Below are 21,701 nucleotides of genomic sequence, written 5' to 3' on the forward strand. Positions count from 1 at the left end.
AATAACAAAATATTGTACCTTGATTAAATTAAAAAGCAGGTTTTTTTTTTACTTTCCTAATGGTTTATAAAATAAAGATGCATCTTACAGCTAAAAAAAATAAAATAAAATAAAAAAAATAAAATAAAATAAAAAAAGAAAATATAGTTATTTTTAATTAAATGTTTGTCTATATTTGTGAAATGGATTTTTTATTATTAAATGAATATTTGAATTTTTCCATTTTAATTACTCATGCAGTGAATATAAGTAGACATAACCCATATACACAAAGGTCTTTGAAGTCTTCTATACTTGTAAGAATATCAAGGTTTGAGACCAAAAGGTTTGAGAACTGCTTATCTAGGGTTTAAGCAATCACTTCTCTAGTATGTCAAAATACAGGAACTGAGAATATTTTTATTAATAATGAAGCATAAGGTATATCATTTAAAATAGTTTTTCATTTGTTCTACAATATCGTGATAATTTCCTTAGCTATTTTCCTTTTTGCCACACAAGAACAATCTTTTCTATTCTTTTGTTTCCTTCTTTATCAATTTTTACAGCAATGCTGGGGTGAAGACAGCTCTGCTACAGGCTCATTCTGAAATGGGGAGCACTGAAATTCTGGAAAAGGAGGCCTCAGGAAGTCTCAGTAACAGTACCAGCAGCAACACAGAAGCAGCCAAAAGGCTGGCCAAGCGCCTTTATCAGCTCGACAGGTTCAAAAGGTCGGACGTGGCAAAGCACCTGGGCAAGAAGTACGTTCCGTTCCAGGGCTGGTGTCTGAGTGCACCCTTATAAGCGCGCGTGTGTGTGTGTGTGTTCAGGTGGCTTCAGTTTTAATAGCCAAATCTATTTGTTTTCTTACAGCAATGAATTTAGCAAACTAGTTGCGGAAGAATATTTGAAGTTTTTTGATTTCACAGGAATGACACTGGATCAATCTCTCAGGTATGATTAAACATCACCTGTTCTTTGTTTCTAAATAATTAATTCTCAGAATAGAAAATGATGTGCTGAAGGTAGTCTGATTTTTCCTTTTTTAGACCCACAGTTACTTTGTGACCTTAGCTCAGAGTGTATTACGGAGAGTAAACGTTGTGGAAAGTGGGGAAAATGTATTGTTTTTGTGAAATTATACATGAACCCATTTTCTGCACCAAGTATATGACAGAGTAAAGAATGCTGGCAAAGTAAAGCTTGGAGAAATGGAATCTGTGGGAATTTGGTTTTTGAATGATCAAATTTTTTTAAAAGGCACAGTTTATAGACTGCAGAATTAAAGACTTTTTTCTCTAATTATTTGTTTACAATAGCCTAATAGCCTTTTCAAAGAGTACTTTGAAATTATCTAATGAATGGGATAAAAATCAATATCAGGATAATCAGCAGGAAGTTATCTGTAAAACTATTTTAGTCAGTTATTACTTGTGGCTGATCTGTTCAAATGGGTTTAGAGACACCTGACCCTCACGTCTCACACCATACTGTCTGTCAATTTCTAAGCACAGCTGAAGGTAAAACCCAGCCAGCATTTAATCTTATAAACTCTGTGATGTGTCAGAGCCTGGGGGAGCTCTGAGATCATCTTGTGTAACACTCTAGTTTTATAGATCAGGAAACTGAAGCCTGGGAGGTGAAGTGAGAAAGCACAGCAGTGAGTTAGTCTCTAGCTCTTTGCATGAATCAGGGGTACTTAGAGGTTTTCTGATGGAAACAGGTAAAGGTAGGGGAAAGATCTATATTTTTGCTTTGCTTTCTCATGTGGTTTATAAAAAAAGTTTAAGAGAAATTAAAGTTAGGTCAATATAATTTAGATTAACTGCAAGTAAGGAAGACAGCAACATTTTCATCATCAAAATATGGTTTATGATATGTTTCTTTCAAAAGTAGGTTTTCTTAGAACATTCTGAATAATTTTTTTCTTTCTCATCTCATGTTTAGGTCAGTGCATCTACTTTGTTGAGTGAGAGTCCTGGATACATCTCTAATAGACCATACTCTCAGTGACTCTGATCTAGATTGGCATTCCTAATTCAAAAAATAAATTAGGGTTTTATTTTCCAATCTCTTCCTCGTATAGCAAATTAAAGATAGACTATGGTGATAATAGGCAAAATAAAATTAACAGAAACCTACTGTGCATAAGACAGTATAATTGTAATTTTAATAGTGGGTCAGTGGTGATTACCATCAAGTAACAAAATGACAAAGAAACCCTGTGATCTTTGTCAAGTTTTGGGGTCGCAAAGAGTCGGACACGACTGAGCGACTGAACTGAACTGAACTGAAGACATAGATCACGTTGTTATGCATCCAGACTTCAGTGTTCCTTAGTTTTTTCTGACTCATCTTTAAAAATGGCTTCTTTACATCATATGTGGAAACCACTCGCCTTCCCAAGCCTGTTTTTTGATGTATTGGCCACCATGCTGTTGCTCTGTCATCGTTTATATCAACCTTTCCTATAATATTAGCATAAGTTTATGTTGAATAACCATCTAGTGATTTTTAAAGCATACCTGTAAAATATCTTACCTTGTATTATTAGTTTCTTAAGTTTTATGAATTAAGTTTAACTGTCAAACAGTATAGTCTCACATTTTCTAAAAATTCACCTTTTCCCTTTTAACTCTCTTTTAGGTATTTCTTTAAAGCATTTTCTCTTGTGGGAGAAACCCAAGAACGAGAGAGAATTTTAGTACACTTCTCCAATAGATATTTTTACTGTAACCCAGATACCATTGCTTCACAAGGTAATCTGATGGAAATGCTTAAATTACTTTTTTATAACAAGGGCTATTTTTCTCAATATAAAGGTTACATTTTATTGTGGGAAATATGGAAAATTATGCATAAGAAAATGAAAATCATCGAGTTATGTCTAATTACCTAGAAATAACTGTTAACAGTTTGATTTACTTCCTTCTAGTCTATTTGTAAAATACTTTATGTTAAGTTGGAATCATTACAGAATTTCGTTTCGTACTGTTCTTCCCTTGCATGGTGAGCATCTCTCATGTCATCAGATATTCTTTAAAAACCATATTTAATGACTGCTTGATGTCCTTTACTCCTGTAGTTTCACTGTATTTTCCATGTCCATAGTACGGCAGTATACTTTCTTTAAATCGTTTATGGTCTGTCCCTGAGATTTTAATGTCCGTGCACATTGTAATAAATGAAATGTGCACAGACATAGCTTTCCTCTTTCTTCTTCCCATACACCTGATTTTCTAAGCTTCTTGATGAAGTGCATGTGTAGTTGTATGGTTAGTTCCAGAAACATTTGCAAATCTCACTGGCGTGTGTGAACTATCTCCAGTGCTTTCTCTGGGCATTCATTTTTACAACACTGACCACTGCCTCAGGTTTATGATTTTAATGACCTATATTTGTGTTTACTATTTTAAAAAGCAATTTTAAGCATTTTAATTTTTTATATATTCTATGAAAAGAGATCATTTCTCCATTTCAGTTTTTATAATAAGGCCAAGCTTTCAGGGTTTAAAATAAAAAATATTCACTTCCAATTGGAGTATCTTTCTTAAACTTAAGAATTCTAGACTAAGTCCCTGAGACCAGATGCACTAGGAATTGTAATTGTCTCTTCTGTTTGCCAGTTAGCAATGTATCGGTGTTCTTTATATTGACGCAAGTGATTGCTCCTGCTGCCTCTGCCCTGCAGGCTGTAGCTAAATTAATTGTCTGAGTGTTAAAGTCATATTGTCATCTGCAAAATGGGAACTGTCTTTCTTTCTTCTTTTGACTCTGCTAAGACCATCTATTCACTGTATCACTGTTGGTCTTAAGAAAATAAAAGGTATAGAAGTGAATTGTTTTTGTTAGAACCTTCTTCAAATCTAAGAAGATACTGACATTCTTAAGTGAAGCAGGGACTATGGATTTGTGTACTCAGTTGGCTGTTGATAAAGATATTTGAGAGTTGGCTGCAGAGTTTTATAAATACTTTCAAGAACTTGTTTTTATATGTATTTAGAATAGTGGAATAAATGAACTTTTAGGCATTAAGCAGCATCTGCTTAGAGATATTCTACTTAGAGAAATTACCTACTGAACTCAAAGGCATATTTTGGAAAATGAAGCATCTTTAATTCATAAATTCAGCAGTTGGACAAACTTTTTTGTACATTTAGTATAAATTAATAAGATTTTTCTCCTATCTGCAACTGCTGTACTATACTTGGATTGAGAATTGCAGGGAGAGAATAGTGCTTCTTCTTTCCCTTTATAAAATAAGAAGAGAAAGTGATGTTTCCATGTAACTGTGAAATGATCTTGCTGGTTTGGGTAACTTATTGCCTATAAATAGTTAATTTTTAAATCTTCAGTGATTATTTCAGTATTTCACTTTTGTCTGATCAGTTGTATCCTGGGCCAGTCAACCTAAATGTTGCCTTAAAGGAGTGGCGAGTGAAAGGATAACCATTCCTGTCCATATGTTTTTAGCCAGAGAACTAATACCCAAAGAGTAAACAGTGGAAGATGCACATCTTGGTTTTCTTTAACTTTTGCTTCTTTCCTAATTCACTTTCTTTCTAGAAAATAAAATTTAAAAAATAAAAGTATTAAATAATTTATTTTCTTTTCCATATGTCATAGAAAATTGAGAAACCATAAGTAAAAAATAAAATTATAATTTTATTATCCAGAAATAATGATATCTTTTAATATTATGTTATAGATCATTCTAGATGTATTATATTAAAATAGAATCATACTGGATATAATTATTGTGAAATATCTTTCCATTTCAACGTGTGTACTTGGACCACATTTTTAATGACGTCAGCGTAACAGAATTGTGTTTTAGGGGGGTCGTATTCACTCACTTCCATTGTCAGCAAGCTTCCTTTAGATATTTTTGTATTTTGGGTAGTTCTTTTATTTCATTAGTATTAATATGAAGTCCCCGAAGTAGATTTGCTGTGTCAAAGGACACTGTTTCAAAGCTTTAGACATTTTCTGTCAGATTGTCCTCTAGAGGTAAGAATAATTGACTTCATCACCAGTAGAGTTCAAGTCTGTGCACTGAGATTCTTTTAATAACGTTTTCTTATCTATTTTCTGTTTCCCCAAATGAATAGGATTAATTGTGCCTAGCCACAGGATTGTGGTTTCATAGGTTCTTAATTAAGCATAGGTATGCTGTTTTAATAATATTGAGCAGTCCAACAGGAACAAGTGAATTAATGCTTTCTGTCCTTGTCTCTCTTCTGTTAGATGGAGTCCATTGCCTCACCTGTGCAATGATGCTTCTTAACACAGATCTCCATGGCCATGTAAGTGTAGGGGTGTGGAGCTGTCTTACAGAGAGAGAGCTCCAGAATTTCCTGGGCTTATCTTTGCTTTTGTGTTCATACATGTTTACTGTCTGCCTTCTTTTATCTCGTTCTCTACATGGCAGGTAGGTAAACATAAATCTTTGGAAAAAGAAATAGCTTTTTTACATGCTAGCACTGAGCATAATTTTAAGTATGCACCATGTTGTCTGCATGTCTGGAGTTCTAGCTATAATGCGCGCAGTCTGTTATCTTCTTTGTCCACTAGATGGCAGAGACTGAGCTTTTACTTTTGGTTTTGGTTTTTAGTTAGCTATGAGGGTTGATACAGTATTGCAGAAAGAGGATGTTAAGTTAGATCTGAAAGTGTTGACTATGTTTTCACTAAATATAGTAGCAAGTGTTAAGAGCTAAGTTTTTTAAACACCCCTTAGCTTACCTGGTCTTTTGCTTGTTGAAATATCAATATAGTCTACTTAAAGTATAGGATGAACTTCTTAAATTTATGATTGTAACTATACTTTCATCTTTCACAGAGGTGGAATTTTAGCTTTTGCTTAAATTGTTCATATTAGAGAAAATAAGAAATGTTTTAGTTAAATATAGATCAATATAGATCAAATATAGATCAACATGTACACAGCACAAAAATTATTTCATAGTCCCACGTCCATTTATTTTGAAGGGAAAATCGTGTTTCTTGTAATTAGTCTACATCATCCCTTGATTTGCCATATGGTTTTTACCTTACAACTAAGAAATCATATTAAAAGAACTAAAACTAAGATAATGGCCCTAATTTGTTCTTCTGTTCCAAAAGGTCACACCTTATTTTAAACAAGAAAAAGGATAACTCCTTTTCTTGTTCTCCTCTTTAAGAAAGGCAAGTAGAGCTGTATGGGGTCCTTAAGATGGACTGAGGGGGACAAGCCTCAGTTTAACAGGGCGGTAAAATGTCTTGTGGAAATGAAGGTACTGGGATTCCCACAGCGTGAGCCTTGGAGTGAGTGGCAGAGTCTGATGTTAATTCAGCGTGGCGTGGGGCTGGCCAGCCAGCATGCTGTCCTAGCCTCTGTTTTCCTGTTGCCAATGAAGCAGGCTCTCACCGCTTTCCTCTGTTCATCCTGTGACCCCCCTTCTTCTCCTCTCACCCAGTTTCCTAGTCTAACCATCAGCTGAAGGAGACGCTTTTGATTATGGTTGTCCACACGTGACATTGACCCAAGCCAGTGGGTCCCAGGGCTGGGGATCTTCTTCACGTATGATAGTTGTGTATTTACTCTGTTCAGACTGAGAAAATGTGTAAGAATGAAGAAAAGAATCTAGTGACAGTTTGATTCTTTTTTACAGGTTGACTATGTCATAGAACTTCTGTAGAAGTAGCTAGATTTGCAGGCATTTGTTTCTATTAAGGGGCTCCCCGGTGGTTCAGTGGTAAAGAATCCGCCTGCCAGCGCAGAAGACATAGGTTCAGTCCCGGGGTGGGGATGATCCCCTGGAGAAAGAAATGGCAACTTGTTTCAGTATTCCTGCCTGGAGAATCCCACAGACAGAGGAGCCTGGCAAGCTGTACAGTCCATGGGGTTGCAAGAGTCGGATATGAGTTACGATTAAACTACCACCACCATTTCTGTTAAAAACTGGATTGCTTTTTAAAAAGCTAATATTGTTTTAATAATAATTTCAAATAAACATGTATCTTATTAATCACAATAATTTGAAACATAGCATTAAATAAAGGTGTGAGGTTTGTTATTTATTCAGATAACTCCGCACGCTTGATACACAAACGAGACGCCCTGGGGTGTCTTGTGCGTGGGTTCAGAACCACAGGTCTTGAACTCACTCGTCTTCCATGTTTGAGGAATTGAAAAGAGATTAAGTGATATACTACACTTCTTTTTGGCAACTGGAATATAAGAGAGAGTTTGTATAAGTGAATGGTTTAGTATTATCTTAATTTATGCCAATCATACATAATTAACAAGTGGTTATAGTGGCAGAATTACATATGAGGGAGAAAATGATAAATACAAATCTCTCTGTATCTTCAAAATCATGTTTTTAGTGATTATTAGTTCTCAGCTTTGTTTTTAAAAGTGTGTGCTACATACTGGAGATTGTTGTTTAAGTTTTGTATATTAGACTTTTTTATTCTTGTATACAATGCATGCTGTTACAAGACTGTTGAACATATAGTAGCTGCCATAAAAACTAACCATATGAAAATGTGTTTCTCTTCTTTTCCTCTGGATTCTTTTTAAAAATGAATTTTCCTTCTAGGTGGTAAGTTTTTAATCCATAATTTTGGATGTAGCTTCTCTTGCATCATGATTACCTGAATTATGGTACAGTGTCTGACTTACTAGCAATGGCTCCTATGAAAGTGAATCATTCATAAAGACTATAGAGTGAATTATTTCTAATATCTTCCCCTTTCACCCTCTCCTTATGCTATACTGCCTAGGCCTCACCTCTCATTACTTAGTCCAGAGCCAGAGTAATCCTCTTGGGAAATGAACTAATAATCCACTTCCCTTTTCTTCCCTGCCATCGTGTCATAATAGCATGACCTTTCTAAGAAGTGCTGAGACAAGCTTGCCCTCACGCTCTCAGTGGGGAAGGTGTAACCTGAGAGGTTCTCTTCTTAAGGCTGTTCATTGGGAATCTTCCTGTGCTATGGAATGACGTGTTGAAAATGCATTGGCATGGGCCTTTGTTCTTCCTGCTAATCTTACTAATAAAATGGTAGAAGGTGTACTAACATAGCAAGCCTAATTCAGTGCTGTATGTTGGAATGCTTTTCTGGCTTCCCCTTTTCTAGTTTATTCTATCATTAAACAAACACTTTAGTGTTTATGCTCCACTCCAAGTTTGCTGCCATCTGGGTAAGGATCAGAAGTCAGATGGAGTGGTGTTGGTAGGCTCGCCGCCCTTAGCCGGGTTACCTACAGAGCTGGTGAGGGCTAACCGAGGTGCTGTGGTAGAGAAGCACTGGGGGAGGGGGTCTCTTAATTACATACATTTCACTAAGTGGGCCGCACAGAGGCAGTCTGCAATATATACAGTATTTTGGGGAGAAATTCATTCAGATGTTATAGTCATTTCATTGGAACTAAAGAATGGTGATTCCCTTCTGTATCTATTTTAAAAAATGTGAATGATTTTTACCATTATTATACCAATAATATGGACTTACTTTTACTTATCTGCAAGTGGTTTACTAACCTTCATTAAATAAGTATTTTCTAATTGTGGTCACGTTTGCTAAGTAATCTCTTTTATTTTTAAAATGCCCCTTCGTCTATGAAGTCTGTATGTAAGTTAGACTTTTGTACATACAGGTCAATTTCTGTCAAAACAGTAAACAGATTTATTTTTCTCTTGTTCTGTTGGACAAGTTGTACTGAGTATTGTTACTATCAACAAGCAGAGAGTTGAAACTCTATTTTTTAAAGCCTTGCATTTTATTGGAAATAGTATGAATAAAATGATTTATCATGTTAGAATGCATTCATACCTTTTCCTTTTCTGAGCTACTCTGCAGGTATGCTCTATTAACTTAAAAGTATCTCTCTTGTCCTCCAGTCATATTCAAAATCCAGCCTCTCGAATCCAAGACTGAAGACAGGCAGCAGGGCCGGGACAGTGGTGGGAGGACTGGACCCTGAAATGGGAGGAAGTTTCAGAAGAAGAACTGAGATGCAGTAGAGAGTGGGGTAGGCGGAAGCATAGGCGTTGGCCGGTTTCTCAGCTAAAAGTCGGAAGCGATCCACAAGACGGTGCTGCCCAGGCCAGGCCGTGGTCAGAGGCAGGAGCCAGGGCATTGTTGTCAATCAAGATTTTGCGACAAAATCTGCCCTTTAACACCGCGGCTTGGGATTTTTAGTGACAATTTTATCTGAAGTGTGTCTGTGCTTTCTGGCAGAGCCAGGCCCCCAACCACCCCACTCCACCCCCGCCCCCGCCACACATAGGGGTGGGGAGTGGGCTGTGGTCCTTCTGGAGTGGTGGCTGCCTGTCTGGGCTGGGCGCCTGCAGATGCTCTGTCCTTGGGATCCTCGGCCTGCTGCTCATTATCTTCAGGTTTGTTGCACAAGGCAGGACCTTAGTGGTTTTTTGAGGGGTTGGGTTATGGGTTGGATAAGGGCTAAAACCACGGCAAGGACACTGTACTGGTATAGGAAAGAAAGAAGGCAAGGAATACAGTACAGCTTTTGTAATAGGATAATGTCAAAAAGTTGTGTAGTTCCGTTGGAGATAGATCTTAGGAACTCATTATTTTTCAATTTGTAAACTGTGTGAGTAATTGTGATAATTCAAAGATGGGCTCTCTAGGACACTGAAATTTTGAAGGCTGGGTTAAATAAATATTTGGTTATTATCAGAGGTGGAAAATGACTATTGTGAGACCTGTAATTGAAGAATTTTAATGCTTTTCCTTTTCATGTCATGCTATCTCGTCTCTCCACCCTCAGGAGCAGTGCAGATCTCCGTGAGGTTGCTAGGTAGTCAATTTGCACCTCAGGAAACCTCTGTGGGCGCCTGCGGTTGTCGTCCTGGTAACTGACATCTGCCCCCTCCTGTGGCGCGGTGGTCTCTGAGGACCCCGCTTTGTGTCCCTGCAGCCCTCTTTCCTCGGTCCCTCTTCCAGGAGGGCCAGCCCTGGCTGCAATTTCTTTTTCTATCTGAGCCCTGTCCCTCTGCGGACTTCCAGCCATGGGTGACATTTACTTCCAGTAAGCCTCCTCCCCTTGGAGTCCTCCTTTACACGCCCTTGGTGCTGCGTCCTTCCTTTTCCGGTTAGACTCTGCAGCCACAGTGACTCCTCCAGGCTCTCATCACTTCAGAGTGGCAACTGCCTAGAATTTTAGCAGGAATCCTTACTTAAGCGCATCAGAATCAATCACGCACGGGAGGATCTTCCTGGCTTTCATCACTCCTCAAGATGACAGCCTCCCTTTCCATTTTCCTTCCCTGCATTTCTTCCTCCCTGTCCCTACCCTCTTCTCTTTCTTTTTGGTAGTTCTACTTTCCTTAGAATCGGGTCATACTTATAAAACACAGCAGGTGTAGCTTTCCAGTTGAGTCAGTGGGGCTCATTTAGGGACCTCAGATCCTCTCGCTGATACATTGTTCAGCCCTCCGCCCTTCTCTTTCTTACCAGGATGTGTTTTCACATTTGCACAGATCGTTAGTACAAGGTGATAAAGGAAAGCAGATGGAACTCTTATTAAGGCAGGGTTGGCTCTTTCCTCCCACAGATAGTTTGGGGAAGAGCAAGAATGAGGATGAGGAAGGGGATAGGAACCTCCGGCCTCTGACCCTCTTATTTACTTTAATGTCTGCCTTTCTAGACAATCATGTTAGAAGCAGAGATCAGTCTTTGAATTAATAATGAGAACAGTCTTTTCCTTTATCTTCTCAAATTTTAGAGGAACTACTTTTTATGAAGCAGTAATCGAGCCTGCTACTAAATAATTCTCAAGCTTTTTGTTCTCAGGATCCCTTTATACTCATATTTTTGAGGGCCACCAGAAAACTTTTACTTATATCTGTTAATATTTACCATATTAAAAACTAAAGTTGATGATTTAGAAAATGTATTGAATCACTTTTATAATAGCATTTATAAACCAATTAAATGAATAATATACTTCTACCAGACCACCTGACCTGCCTCTTGAGAAACCTGTAGGCTGGTCAAGAAGCAACAGTTAGAAATGGACATGGAACAACAGACTGGTTCCAAATCGGGAAAGGAGTACGTCAAGGCTGTATATTGTCACCTTGCTTATTTAACTTATATGCCGAGTACATCATGAGAAATGCTGGACTGGATGAAGCATAAGCTGGAATCAAGATTGCTGGAGAAATATAAATAACCTCAGATACACAGATGATACCACCCTTATGGCAGAAAGTGAAGAAGAACTAAAGAGCCTCTAGATGAAAGTGAAAGAGGAGAGTGAAAAAGATGGCTTAAAGCTCAACATTCAGAAAACTAAGATCATGGCATCTGGTCCCATCACTTCATGGCAAATAGATGGGGAAACAGTGGAAACAGTGACAGACTATTTTGGGGGACTCCAAAATCACTGCAGATGGTGACTGCAGCCATGAAATTAAAAGACGTTTGCTCCTTGGAAGAAAAGCTATGACCAACCTAGACAGCTTATTAAAGAGCAGAGACATTACTTTGCCAACAAAGGTGTGTCTAGTCAAGGCTATGGTTTTTCCAGTGGTCATGTATGGATGTAAGAGTTGGACTATAAAGAAAGCTGAGTGCCAAAGAATTGATGCTTTTGAACTGTGGTGTTAGAGAAGACTCTTGAGAGTCCCTTGGACAACAAGGAGATCCAACCAGTCAATTCTAAAGGAAATCAATCCTGAATATTCACTGGAAGGACTGATGCTGAAACTCCAATACTTTGGCCCCGATGCAAAGAACTGACTCTTTTGAAAAGACCCCGATGCTGGGAAAGATGGAAGGCGAGAGAAGGGGACGACAGAGGATGAGATGGTTGGATGGCATCACTCACTCAATGGACATGAGTTTGAGCAAACTCTGGGAGCTGGTGATGGACAGGGAGGCCTGGCGTGCTGCAGTCCATGGGGTCGCAAAGAGTCAGACACGACTGAGGGACTTAACTGAACTGATGAGTAATAATTATACTTAAAATTTAGTGAAAAAATTAGCATTTAAAAATTTTTGAAAATCTCTTTCATGTTTGGTTTAATAGTAGACTGCTAGATCCTCTGCTTCCACGTTTTGTCTGTCACAGTATATCACAAGTCATGTAGCTTCTAGAATACTCCACTGTAACTTATGAGAGAGAGACTAAAAAATGTTTTTATTGTTATTATGAAAATAGGTTTGACTTCATGGATACCCTGAACAGAATCCCTGAACCATACTTTGAGAATCACTGTGTTACAGTAGTATTTTCAGTTGCCATACATATTTTTTTCTTCATGCTATTTCTGGCTCCTTTTTCAGTGGCAATGTTTTATGGAAGTGCTGGGGAATCCCAGTAATATTTCAGATCTCTCTAAAGGTGGAACTTTTAGCACACTAGCTTTGTGTTTGGGGTTTATGAAAGAGTACTTTGAGTATCACAGCTACAACTTCTTGGTTTGTAAATTTACAAAGGATCCTGTTTTGCCAGCTAATCCTGTGTATTAAAAACTGGACACCTGAGGGCAGCAGAACACAATTAAGCTTATCTGATAGAGACGCATATGAAACCGAAGCAAAGAAGCAGCTTTCAGCAGAGCTCCGGAACTGAAGCCATCACCAAGTCAGTAGTATGCGTTTTCAGCACTTACTGTAACGTGTCGGAGGAGGTGGAGTTGCCATGTGGGAGGGTATGCCTGCTGTGTCTTAATATCTCAAGATTCATGAAGCCAGATTTTACCAACGGATCAAGAGAGCCTTCAGTTTCTCCGAAAGCATGTTTTCCACAAAGCTTCCAGACTTTACACTATTAAAAATGAAAAATTTGAGGATTGTTATACTAATTCTTCAACCTTTCATCCAGAGTGTAGACTGTGGGCTGCTTCCTGGTGAGTGCAGAGTTGAGACGCCACTTCAGCAGCAGCTCACCCTCAGGCCTGAGCGAGGGTCAGGTCTTGGCTGGAGCTCCATTCTCCGTGTCAGAGAAGCGGGCTCAAAGCAAAGCCGTGGTCACACTTAGGCTCAGTTTTGGACTGTAGCTTGTGTGGTGTCTAAGACGTTGCTAAGATCTCCATCTTACCTTTCCTCCTCCACTCTCAGTTACCTCTGAAGTCCGGAGCTGATTATCTGCTGGGATGGGGGGAAAATGCCACCACTTTAGCAGAGGATAAACCCGAAGTTAAAGCCCAGAGTGTGTCGGATGCCTGACCCATTAGCTCATCTGTGACGTGTCCTCGGGACCGGGGCCTCCTCCTTCCATTTTCCTGTAGCCTCGTGCTCAGTCGCTCCGTCGTGTGCAACTCTTTGCAACCCCGTGGAGCCTTAGTGCACCAGGCTCCTCTGCTGTGAGATTCTCCAAGCAAGACTGCTGGAGTGAGTTGCCATGCCCTCCTCCAGGGAGTCTTCCCAACCCAGGGATTGAACCTGTGTCTCCTGCATTGCAAGCATATTCTCTCACCAATGACCCACTGGGGAAGCCCTTCTTATCGACTAAGGGCCTGCAAACCACGCCCCGAAGTCCAGCTGGTTTTCCTGAACACGATCACACACATTTGCAGACTAAAATGACAGTGTTGAGTAGTTGTAACAGGGATCTTACGGCCTGTAAAGCCTAGAATATTTATCTGATCCCTGACAGAAATTTACAAAACTTGTCTCTTCCAGACCGGACTCTTGCCCTGGTCTATGAAACCTTCTACTTCCTCCCTAAAAGTAGTAGGTAAGGCTGAGGAGGATCCTTTTACCTAACATTCTAAATGAGAAACATGTTTACATCCAAGTTATATTTTTCAGACATGATAAATTCATCATAATTTATTCATATAAATACTTTATATCTAAAAGGAATCAAATGGAGAAAACAGCTCTTTATTTTTAAGAAAATATATTTTTAAATGACTGTTTAGTCATTTGGGGAGAATAACCTTAAATTTGTCTGGGAGTGTGAACCCCCAGTCTGGGTTTTTTTTTTTTTTTTTTTAACTTTTGACTAATATTTTCTCTCATTAAGGATAGTACCTTAATTGGTTAAATTGTCAAGATTTGGGCCTGACTGGTATTTTGGGATTTCAGATAGAATTATTTTTTGTGGCTTCTCCATTTTAAGTTTGGTTAAAAATGCCTCCTGATTCTAAAGATATGATCTCCAGATTTACATTCTTTGAACATCTCAGATTTGATTGGAAATACTGTATTGATTTCAAAGAATAATTTTCGAGCCTTTCAGTGCATGGGAGGCCTTTTCAAATACCTATGCTTTATTCATTTAATGGGAAAGAATTCAGAATATCAGAAAGTTCTATGAAAGTGCTGCCTTGGCATGCAACTGCCAGCATTTGTTTCAGAGAAGGCCTCCTTTTCCCCAAAGTCATGATTCAACTTGAAAACAAGACTAGAACCATGATGCCTATGAACTGTTGAGATGCAAAGTCAGTGATTAGAGTAAGCTTTGACAGTATTTGTTTGAATAATAGTTTTTCAAATTAATTGATACAAATTGGTATAACACAGTCTCATAAGTACTTATAACGACTGTTTCTTAATGACAAAGACTTCATTTTCCTTTGACTCCCTGATAAAAATAGCATAAAGACTTGGGGAGTGTTTAAACATAGGTGTCAGCAAGACGCACAGTGGGCTCACCTGACCCTTTGCGTTTGCTCCTAGAGCTCACCGGGAAGAATGACTAGTGAGGCAGAGGAGGACAGGGAGTTGCAGATATAAACAACCTTGACTATTCAGGAAGTTAGCTTACAGAAATAAGAGGATTATAAGAGAATACTATCAACAATTGTATGTTAACAAAAGATCACGCAGGTGAAATGGACAGGTTCCTAGAATGATAAATACTGTTGAAACTGAATCAAGGAGAAATAGAAAGTCTGAATAGACCTATAGCAAATAAAGAGATTTAATTAATAATAAATAAAACTTTCCTCAAAGAAAAGCCCAAGACCAGATGGCTTTATTTGTGAATTATACTAAACATTTAAAGAGGTTTTGATATAAATCCTTCACAAAATCTTCAGAAAAAAATAAAAGGGGAGTGATTACTTTTCAAAGCATTCTATGAGGACTATACTACCCTGATACCAAAAGCAGACAAAACTATCACAAGAAAACTAATATCCCTTATGAATAGCCCTGTGAATATAGACTCAAAATCCTTAGAAAAAGGAAAATATAGTCTAGCAGTATATAAAAAAGACTATATATTCTAACCATTTGAAATTTATTATAGGAATGCAAGATTAGTTCAACATATGAAAATCAATCTAAACTCCTTATTAATGGAATAAAAGAGAAAAGCCATGATTATCTCAGTAAATACATAAGCACTGCCAAAATCCAACACCATTTTATAACTAAAAAAAATATATATATATATAATATGCCAGGAATAAAAAGGAATTTCATTAATTCCTGAAAATGAGCATTTATGAAAAACTCATAGCTAACATCATACTTTCTGGAAAAGTTGGAAGACTTTTTGTGCCCCAGATCAGAAACAAGGCAAAAGTGTCCACCCTTGCCACTTCTTTGTTACGTATTGAAGATTTTATCCAGGGTGAGTAGGCAAGGAAAAAAAATAAAACATGTCATGATTAGAATGAAATAAGTAAAATTTTCTCTGTTTGCAGAAGACTTGATCTTTTATATAGAAAATCCTAAGGAATCTACAAAAGAAAAAAATGATTAGAATCTAAAAAACAGTTCAGCAAGGCTGTAGAATAAAAGTTGAATATACAAAGATCATTTGCATTGCTGATACTAGCAGTGAACAATATGAAAATGAAATGTTTCATTTACAGTATCATCAGAAATACTAAGATACTTAAGAATAAACTTAACAAAATAAGATGAATGTATTGACGTTGAAAACTACAAAACATTGTTGAAAGAAACCAAGTAAGTGGAAAGTAATTTCATGGTATTGGATTGGAACCCTTAGTGTTAAAGTGCCATGCTCTCCAGAGTGATCTTCAGATTCAACACAGTCATCCTCAAAATGCCAGCTGACCTTTTTGTCCCCACAGAAAATTGATAAGCTGCTACTGAAATTCAATTACAATTTCTATCCAAGTCCCAATGGCATTTTTTGCAGAAAAGAAAAATTCATCCTAAAATTCACATGGAATCTCAAGGGACTGTGAATAGCCTAAACAGATTTGAAAAACGACAAAACTAGAGAACTCACACGTCCTGATTTCAAAACGTATTACACATCTACAGTAATCTAAAGAGTGTGATACTGGTGTAAAGACAGGCAAATAGGCAAATGGAATAGAATACAGAGCCCCTAATGGACTCTTGTATATATACTTTTTAATGATCTTCAGCAAGGGTGCCAAGATTACTCAATGGGGAAAGGACAGTCTCTTCAACACATGGTGCTGGGAATAAAGGACATCCAAAGCAGAAAGTGAAGTTGTACCCTTATACCATATAAAAGATTAACTCAACGTAGATTAAAGGCCTAAAACGGCAAAACTATGAGAATAAAACATAGAGAGAAAGCTTCATAATGTTGGACTTGGCAATGATTTCTTGGATCCGACACCCAAACCACAGGTAGCAAAATTTAAAATAGACAAATGGGCTTACAGCAAACTTGCAAACTTTTGTACACAAAAGAATACTACAAAGGGAAATTACAACCTACAGAAAGGGAGAAGATATTTGCAACTCTTATATCTGATGAGTAATAAATATCCAGAATATGTAACGAACTCCTACAACTCTACAACAATTAAATTAATTACCCCATTTTAAAAGAGGGAAAAGGATTTGAATTAGACATTTATCTGAAGATATTATACAAATAACAAGGAAGCATATGAAAAAATTCTCAACTTTCACTAATTATCAGAGAAATGCCAATTAAAACTACCTCATACCTATGAGGATGGCTACTTTTTTTTTTTTTTAAAGCAAAATAACAGAAGGTGGCAAGTATAGGGAGAAATTGGAATCCTTGTATGCTATTGGTGGGATTGTAAAATGGTGTACCCCTATGGAAAGGAACATGGCAGTGCCTTAAAAAATTAGAAATAGCACATGATACCCCTATCCTATTTCTGGGTATATATCTAAAAGATTTGAAAGCAGGATCTCAAGGAGATATTTGCATACCCATGTTCATAGCAGTACTTCACAAAGCCCGGAAGTGGAACACCCCAAATGTCCATCAATGGATAAACTGTTGAACAAAATTGTAGTATACATCTAATGAAATCCTCAGCCTTAGAAAGGAGGAACCTCTGACATGTTCTGCAAGATGGACAGACTTTGAGAACACTATGATTTCACTTTCATGAGTTACCTAAATATTCAGAGTCATTAGAACAGAAGGTAGACTGATAGTTTCCAGAAGGTGGAGGGGAGGTGGATAGGAAGTTATATAGAGTTTAAGATTTGCAAGATGAAGTAGTTCTGGAAATCTGTTTCACCACAATGTAAAAATACATAACCCTACTGAACTGTGCACATAAAAATCATTAAGATGGTGAATTGTTTGTATTTTTAACCATAACAATAAGAATGCAGAGGTGAAAACAACTTGCTACAAAGCTATGAGAGTCAAGAGAGTGTTACACTGGCATCAAACCAAACATCTAGATCTGTTCAATAGAGTTAAGAGTTAAGGAGTAAACCCTTACATTCCAGTCTGTTGATTTTTGACGAGGATGCCAAGGCCACTCATTGGAGAAAGAATACATATGGTGCTGGGACAGCTGGATAGTCATATGCAAAAGAATGAAATTAGATTTTTCTTTGCTACTCTGTACAAAAATTAATGCGAAATGGATCAAATATCTAAATATAAGAGCTAAAAGTATAAAATCTCTTAGAAAACATAGGAGTAAATCTTTGTGACTTTGGATTGATTTGACATTAATTTGTTACATATGACACCAAAAGCACAAGCAACAAAAGAAAAAATAAGTAAATTGAAATATCATCTAGATTAAAAACTTTCTCTGCTTCAAAGAATACCATCAAATGAGAAAACGCACATGATAGGAGACAGTATCTGCAAAGTACATATGCGGTAAGGAGCTTGTATCAAGAATATGTAAAGAACACAACTCAAGAATAAAAGACAATAATAAAAGGACAAAGGATTCAAATCAGCATTTCTCCAAAGAATATGTACATGTGGCCAGTAATGCATGAATGTATGCTGAACATCACCAGTCATTGCTGCTGCCGCTGCTGCTAAGTCGCTTCAGTCGTGTCTGACTCTGTGCAACCCCATAGACGGCAGCCTACCAGGCTCCACTGTCCCTGGGATTCTCCAGTCAAGAACACTGGAGTGGGTTGCCATTTCCTTCTCCAAAGCATGAAAGGGAAATGTGAAAGTGAAGTCGCTCAGTCGTGTCCAACTCTTTGCAACCCCATGGACTGCAGCCTACCAGGCTCTTCCGTCCATGGGAGTTTCCAAGCAAGAGTACTGGAGTGGGGTGCCGTTGCCTTCTCAGTCATTAGGGAAATCCAAATCAGAAGCACAGGACACCAGTTTACACCCACTAGGTTGGCTTAAATAAAAAGGACAGAGAAGTGTTGGAGAGGATGTAGAGAAGCGGAAGCCTCACACGCTTTTAGTGGGTATGTAACCTGGTGCCAGCAGTTCCTCAAGTGATTAAACACAGAGTTGCCATATGACCCAGCAATCCCGCTCCTGGGTGCACACATAGGAGGAATGAAAACAAGTCCACCCAAACTTATGCGAATATTTTTAGCTATATTATAGGAACCACAATGTGGAAGCAGTCCAAGTAGCCACCAATTTCTGAATGGATAAACAGAATTTAGTAAGTTCATATAATGGAATGTTGTTTGGCAATAAAAAGAAGTTAAATACTGGTTAATGCTTCAATATGGGTGAACTTGAAAGCATTATGCTAAATGAAAGAAGCCAGTCATAAAAGACTGTATTTGTATGATTCCATTTATGTGAAGTGTCCTGCATAGGCAGCTCCACAGGGCTTAGTAAATAAGAAGTTTATTATTGGTGTTCAAGAGAATGGGTAGTGAGGTGGAAGAGAGATCTAAGAGTGATGGCTAATGGATGTGGAGCGGCTTTTTGGGGTGATAAAAATGTTCTCAGTTTAGACTGATGATGGCCATACTGCTTTAACGATATACTAAGAATTACTGAATTGTATAGTTCACAAGAATGAATGTTACATGAATTATATTTTGATAAAGCTGGTGTTTTTTTAAAAGTTGTAGTAAGTTGACACTTATATAACTGACATATTGACACTTACATATAACTTACTGGCATATTTTTTAAAATCTTCTTGTTTTGCTCCTGGTATTTGTAATTTGTCTACTTTTCCATAGTTTTATTTTTGTTTGTATAACATGTTTTTATATTTGGGAGTCTTGATATTGTTTTATTTGATACTTATTTTAACAAAAATTGCATAAATTGAGATGAAAGTTTCAGTTTCTTATTGCCAAAAGACTCAGGTGTTTCAATATAAAGCATTCGAAAACAAGTTTTATCATTATTAACATTGCAAGGATTAAAAACAGATAATGTCATCAAGTGAAAGTGAAGTCACTCAGTCGTGTCCGACTCTTTGTGAGCCCATGGACTGTAGCCTACCAGGCTCCTCCGTCCGTGGGATTTTCCAGTCAAGAATACTGGAGTGGGTTGCCCTTTCCTTCTACAGGAGATCTTCCTGACCCAGGGATTAGAACCCGGGCCTCCCGCATGGTAGGCAGACGCTTTACCATCTGAACCACCAGGGAAGTCCGCTGACAGGTCGGTATAAACCCCCGACAGGTTTCTGCTGTGAGCCGTATGAGGTCACCGCGGAACTGCAGAGCAGGGCTCCTTATTTGCTTCACACAGGACGTTTCATTCATTCACACAAGCACACTGTAGAGTTAGTAAAGTACAGCAGAAAACATGTTTGCTAGGAGAACAAGGAACTAGAGCTCCAAGCATCCTTGCCTTGTCCTGAAGGATCCCGGATGAACCCCCAAGATGAAAGGCTGCTGCTGAACCATAAAAGACGCCAAGATTCTTGGCCTCCAGAGGAGAAGAATTCAATCCGGGGCCAGTGACGAGGCTTGATCGCTCAGAGCTTTTGTGTAATAAAGTTCTATTAAAGTATAAAAGGGATAGAGAAAGCTTCTGACACAGACATCAGAAGGGGGCAGAAAGAGTGCCCCAATGTTATCAAATCACATATTAAAAAAACATTTTTGTTCTTAAGTGATGATTAAATTATGTCCTCTTTTAATTTTGTTAAAAGCAAAGAATTGAAACCACCTAACTTGGAAAAGAATTTTTTACGTAGTCATTATTCATTCATTTTCTCAAATCCTTGAATCATATCCCAGAAAGGACTTGCCAAGTCATATCAAAATGACTATTGATTGTACTTGCTAGTTTTTAGCTTAGGTGGCACCCTGTTTGATCCGATACACTTGATAAGGGAAAATTGAGCTATTGTCTTTTTCAATATAACGTTAGGAAACAGTATTTTCCATTAAGGTTCCTTTCTGTGCTTTAAATAAATTTCCACCAAAACTTGGGACTACAGCTGCAATGTATTTAAGTTATAGGAAATATCTACCAGATACATTAATTGGCAAAGCCAGTTCTCATTGTTAAAACATTTATGCAGTCTTTCCTCTAAGTGTGACTATCTATGCTGTCTTTCCTGATGGAAGAGGTAGGGTTTCAAACAAAAGTTATAATTAATTAGCAAGCACTGGACAGATTGTTTCATGTTTTAAGGCAGAAAGGCAGTTGTGGAAAAGGAAGTGAGAAGCGATGACTTTGAAGACACACAGGTGACTCTGTTCTCAGGCAGACGTGTATTTTTTAAGTTCTGTATAAATACTCCCTTGAAACTGTCTCTGGTTTTGCATTCCTTTTAAAGTCTGTCTCCAGAACATTCTGCACCAACTTGCAGACTGCTGTCCTACCCTGCTCTTGGTCTTCTCTGAATAGAATACAGCTGCAGAGCACGTGCTGCATCTGCCCGTGTGTCCTGTGCAGGGCCGCGCCGTGTGGGCGCACTTCATGTTCACTTGGACCACATTTGCCAGAGCCCCAGTCTCTGCACTTTGTTCTGCGTCCCTGCTCACGGCATGGGTTTCTGTGGGAGTCCAGACTCAACCTCAGAATCCTTCACAACTGGCAACTTTTATTAGCCAGTTGGAGCTGGCACTGGAGGCAATTCTGTGTCATAGCAATTTTATTAGTTTTCTCAGCATATTTGCATCTCTTCTCTTTTTACAGTTCACATTTTCTGTGTGTTTAGTCGCTCAGTCATGTCCAACTCTTCGAGACCCCATGTACTGCAGCCTGCCAGGCTCCTCTGTCCATGGTGATTCTTCAGGCAAGGACATTGGAGTGGGTTGCCATGCCCTCCTCCAGGGGAATCTTCCTCACGCAGAGATTGAACCCAGGTCTCCTGCATTGCAGGTGGATTCTTTGCCATCTGAGCTATAAGGGAAGCCCTCACATTTTCTAGTTTTTGTTTATTAATGAGATCATCTTTGGTTAAACTTATTATCCTTAAGTTGAGAACGAGCTTGGAAACAGTTCTCCAAGGATCTCTTGCTTTTCTTACATTTTGTAAACTGAAGTTTGGTTGCCTTTGTTCTGGTCTGTCTTTTCAATATTATTTCTGTGGTGAGCAGCATTGGAAAAGTGACTTAGTGATTCCCAGAGCAGTGGTTAGATTTGTGTATGGCCTTGAAAGATA

The 21,701-nt window shown here is 38.1% G+C and overlaps 1 protein-coding gene across 7 annotated transcripts in view; it reads left to right on the forward strand.

Moving 5' to 3' along the window:
• PSD3 (pleckstrin and Sec7 domain containing 3) overlaps positions 1-21,701 on the forward strand; it is a 492,335-nt gene that overhangs the window by 248,607 nt on the left and 222,027 nt on the right. For all 7 annotated transcript variants that reach the window (XM_010846409.1, XM_010846403.1, XM_010846406.1 and 4 more), the window contains 4 exons: positions 549-743; positions 856-936; positions 2,629-2,741; positions 5,230-5,288. In XM_010846409.1, the coding sequence (XP_010844711.1) occupies positions 549-743; positions 856-936; positions 2,629-2,741; positions 5,230-5,288 (448 nt within the window). The remainder of the gene's footprint in view (positions 1-548; positions 744-855; positions 937-2,628; positions 2,742-5,229; positions 5,289-21,701) is intronic.

This window comes from Bison bison, unplaced genomic scaffold (genome assembly GCF_000754665.1).
Source record: "Bison bison bison isolate TAMUID 2011002044 unplaced genomic scaffold, Bison_UMD1.0 scf7180017864236, whole genome shotgun sequence".
NCBI classification, from domain to species: domain Eukaryota; kingdom Metazoa; phylum Chordata; class Mammalia; order Artiodactyla; family Bovidae; genus Bison; species Bison bison.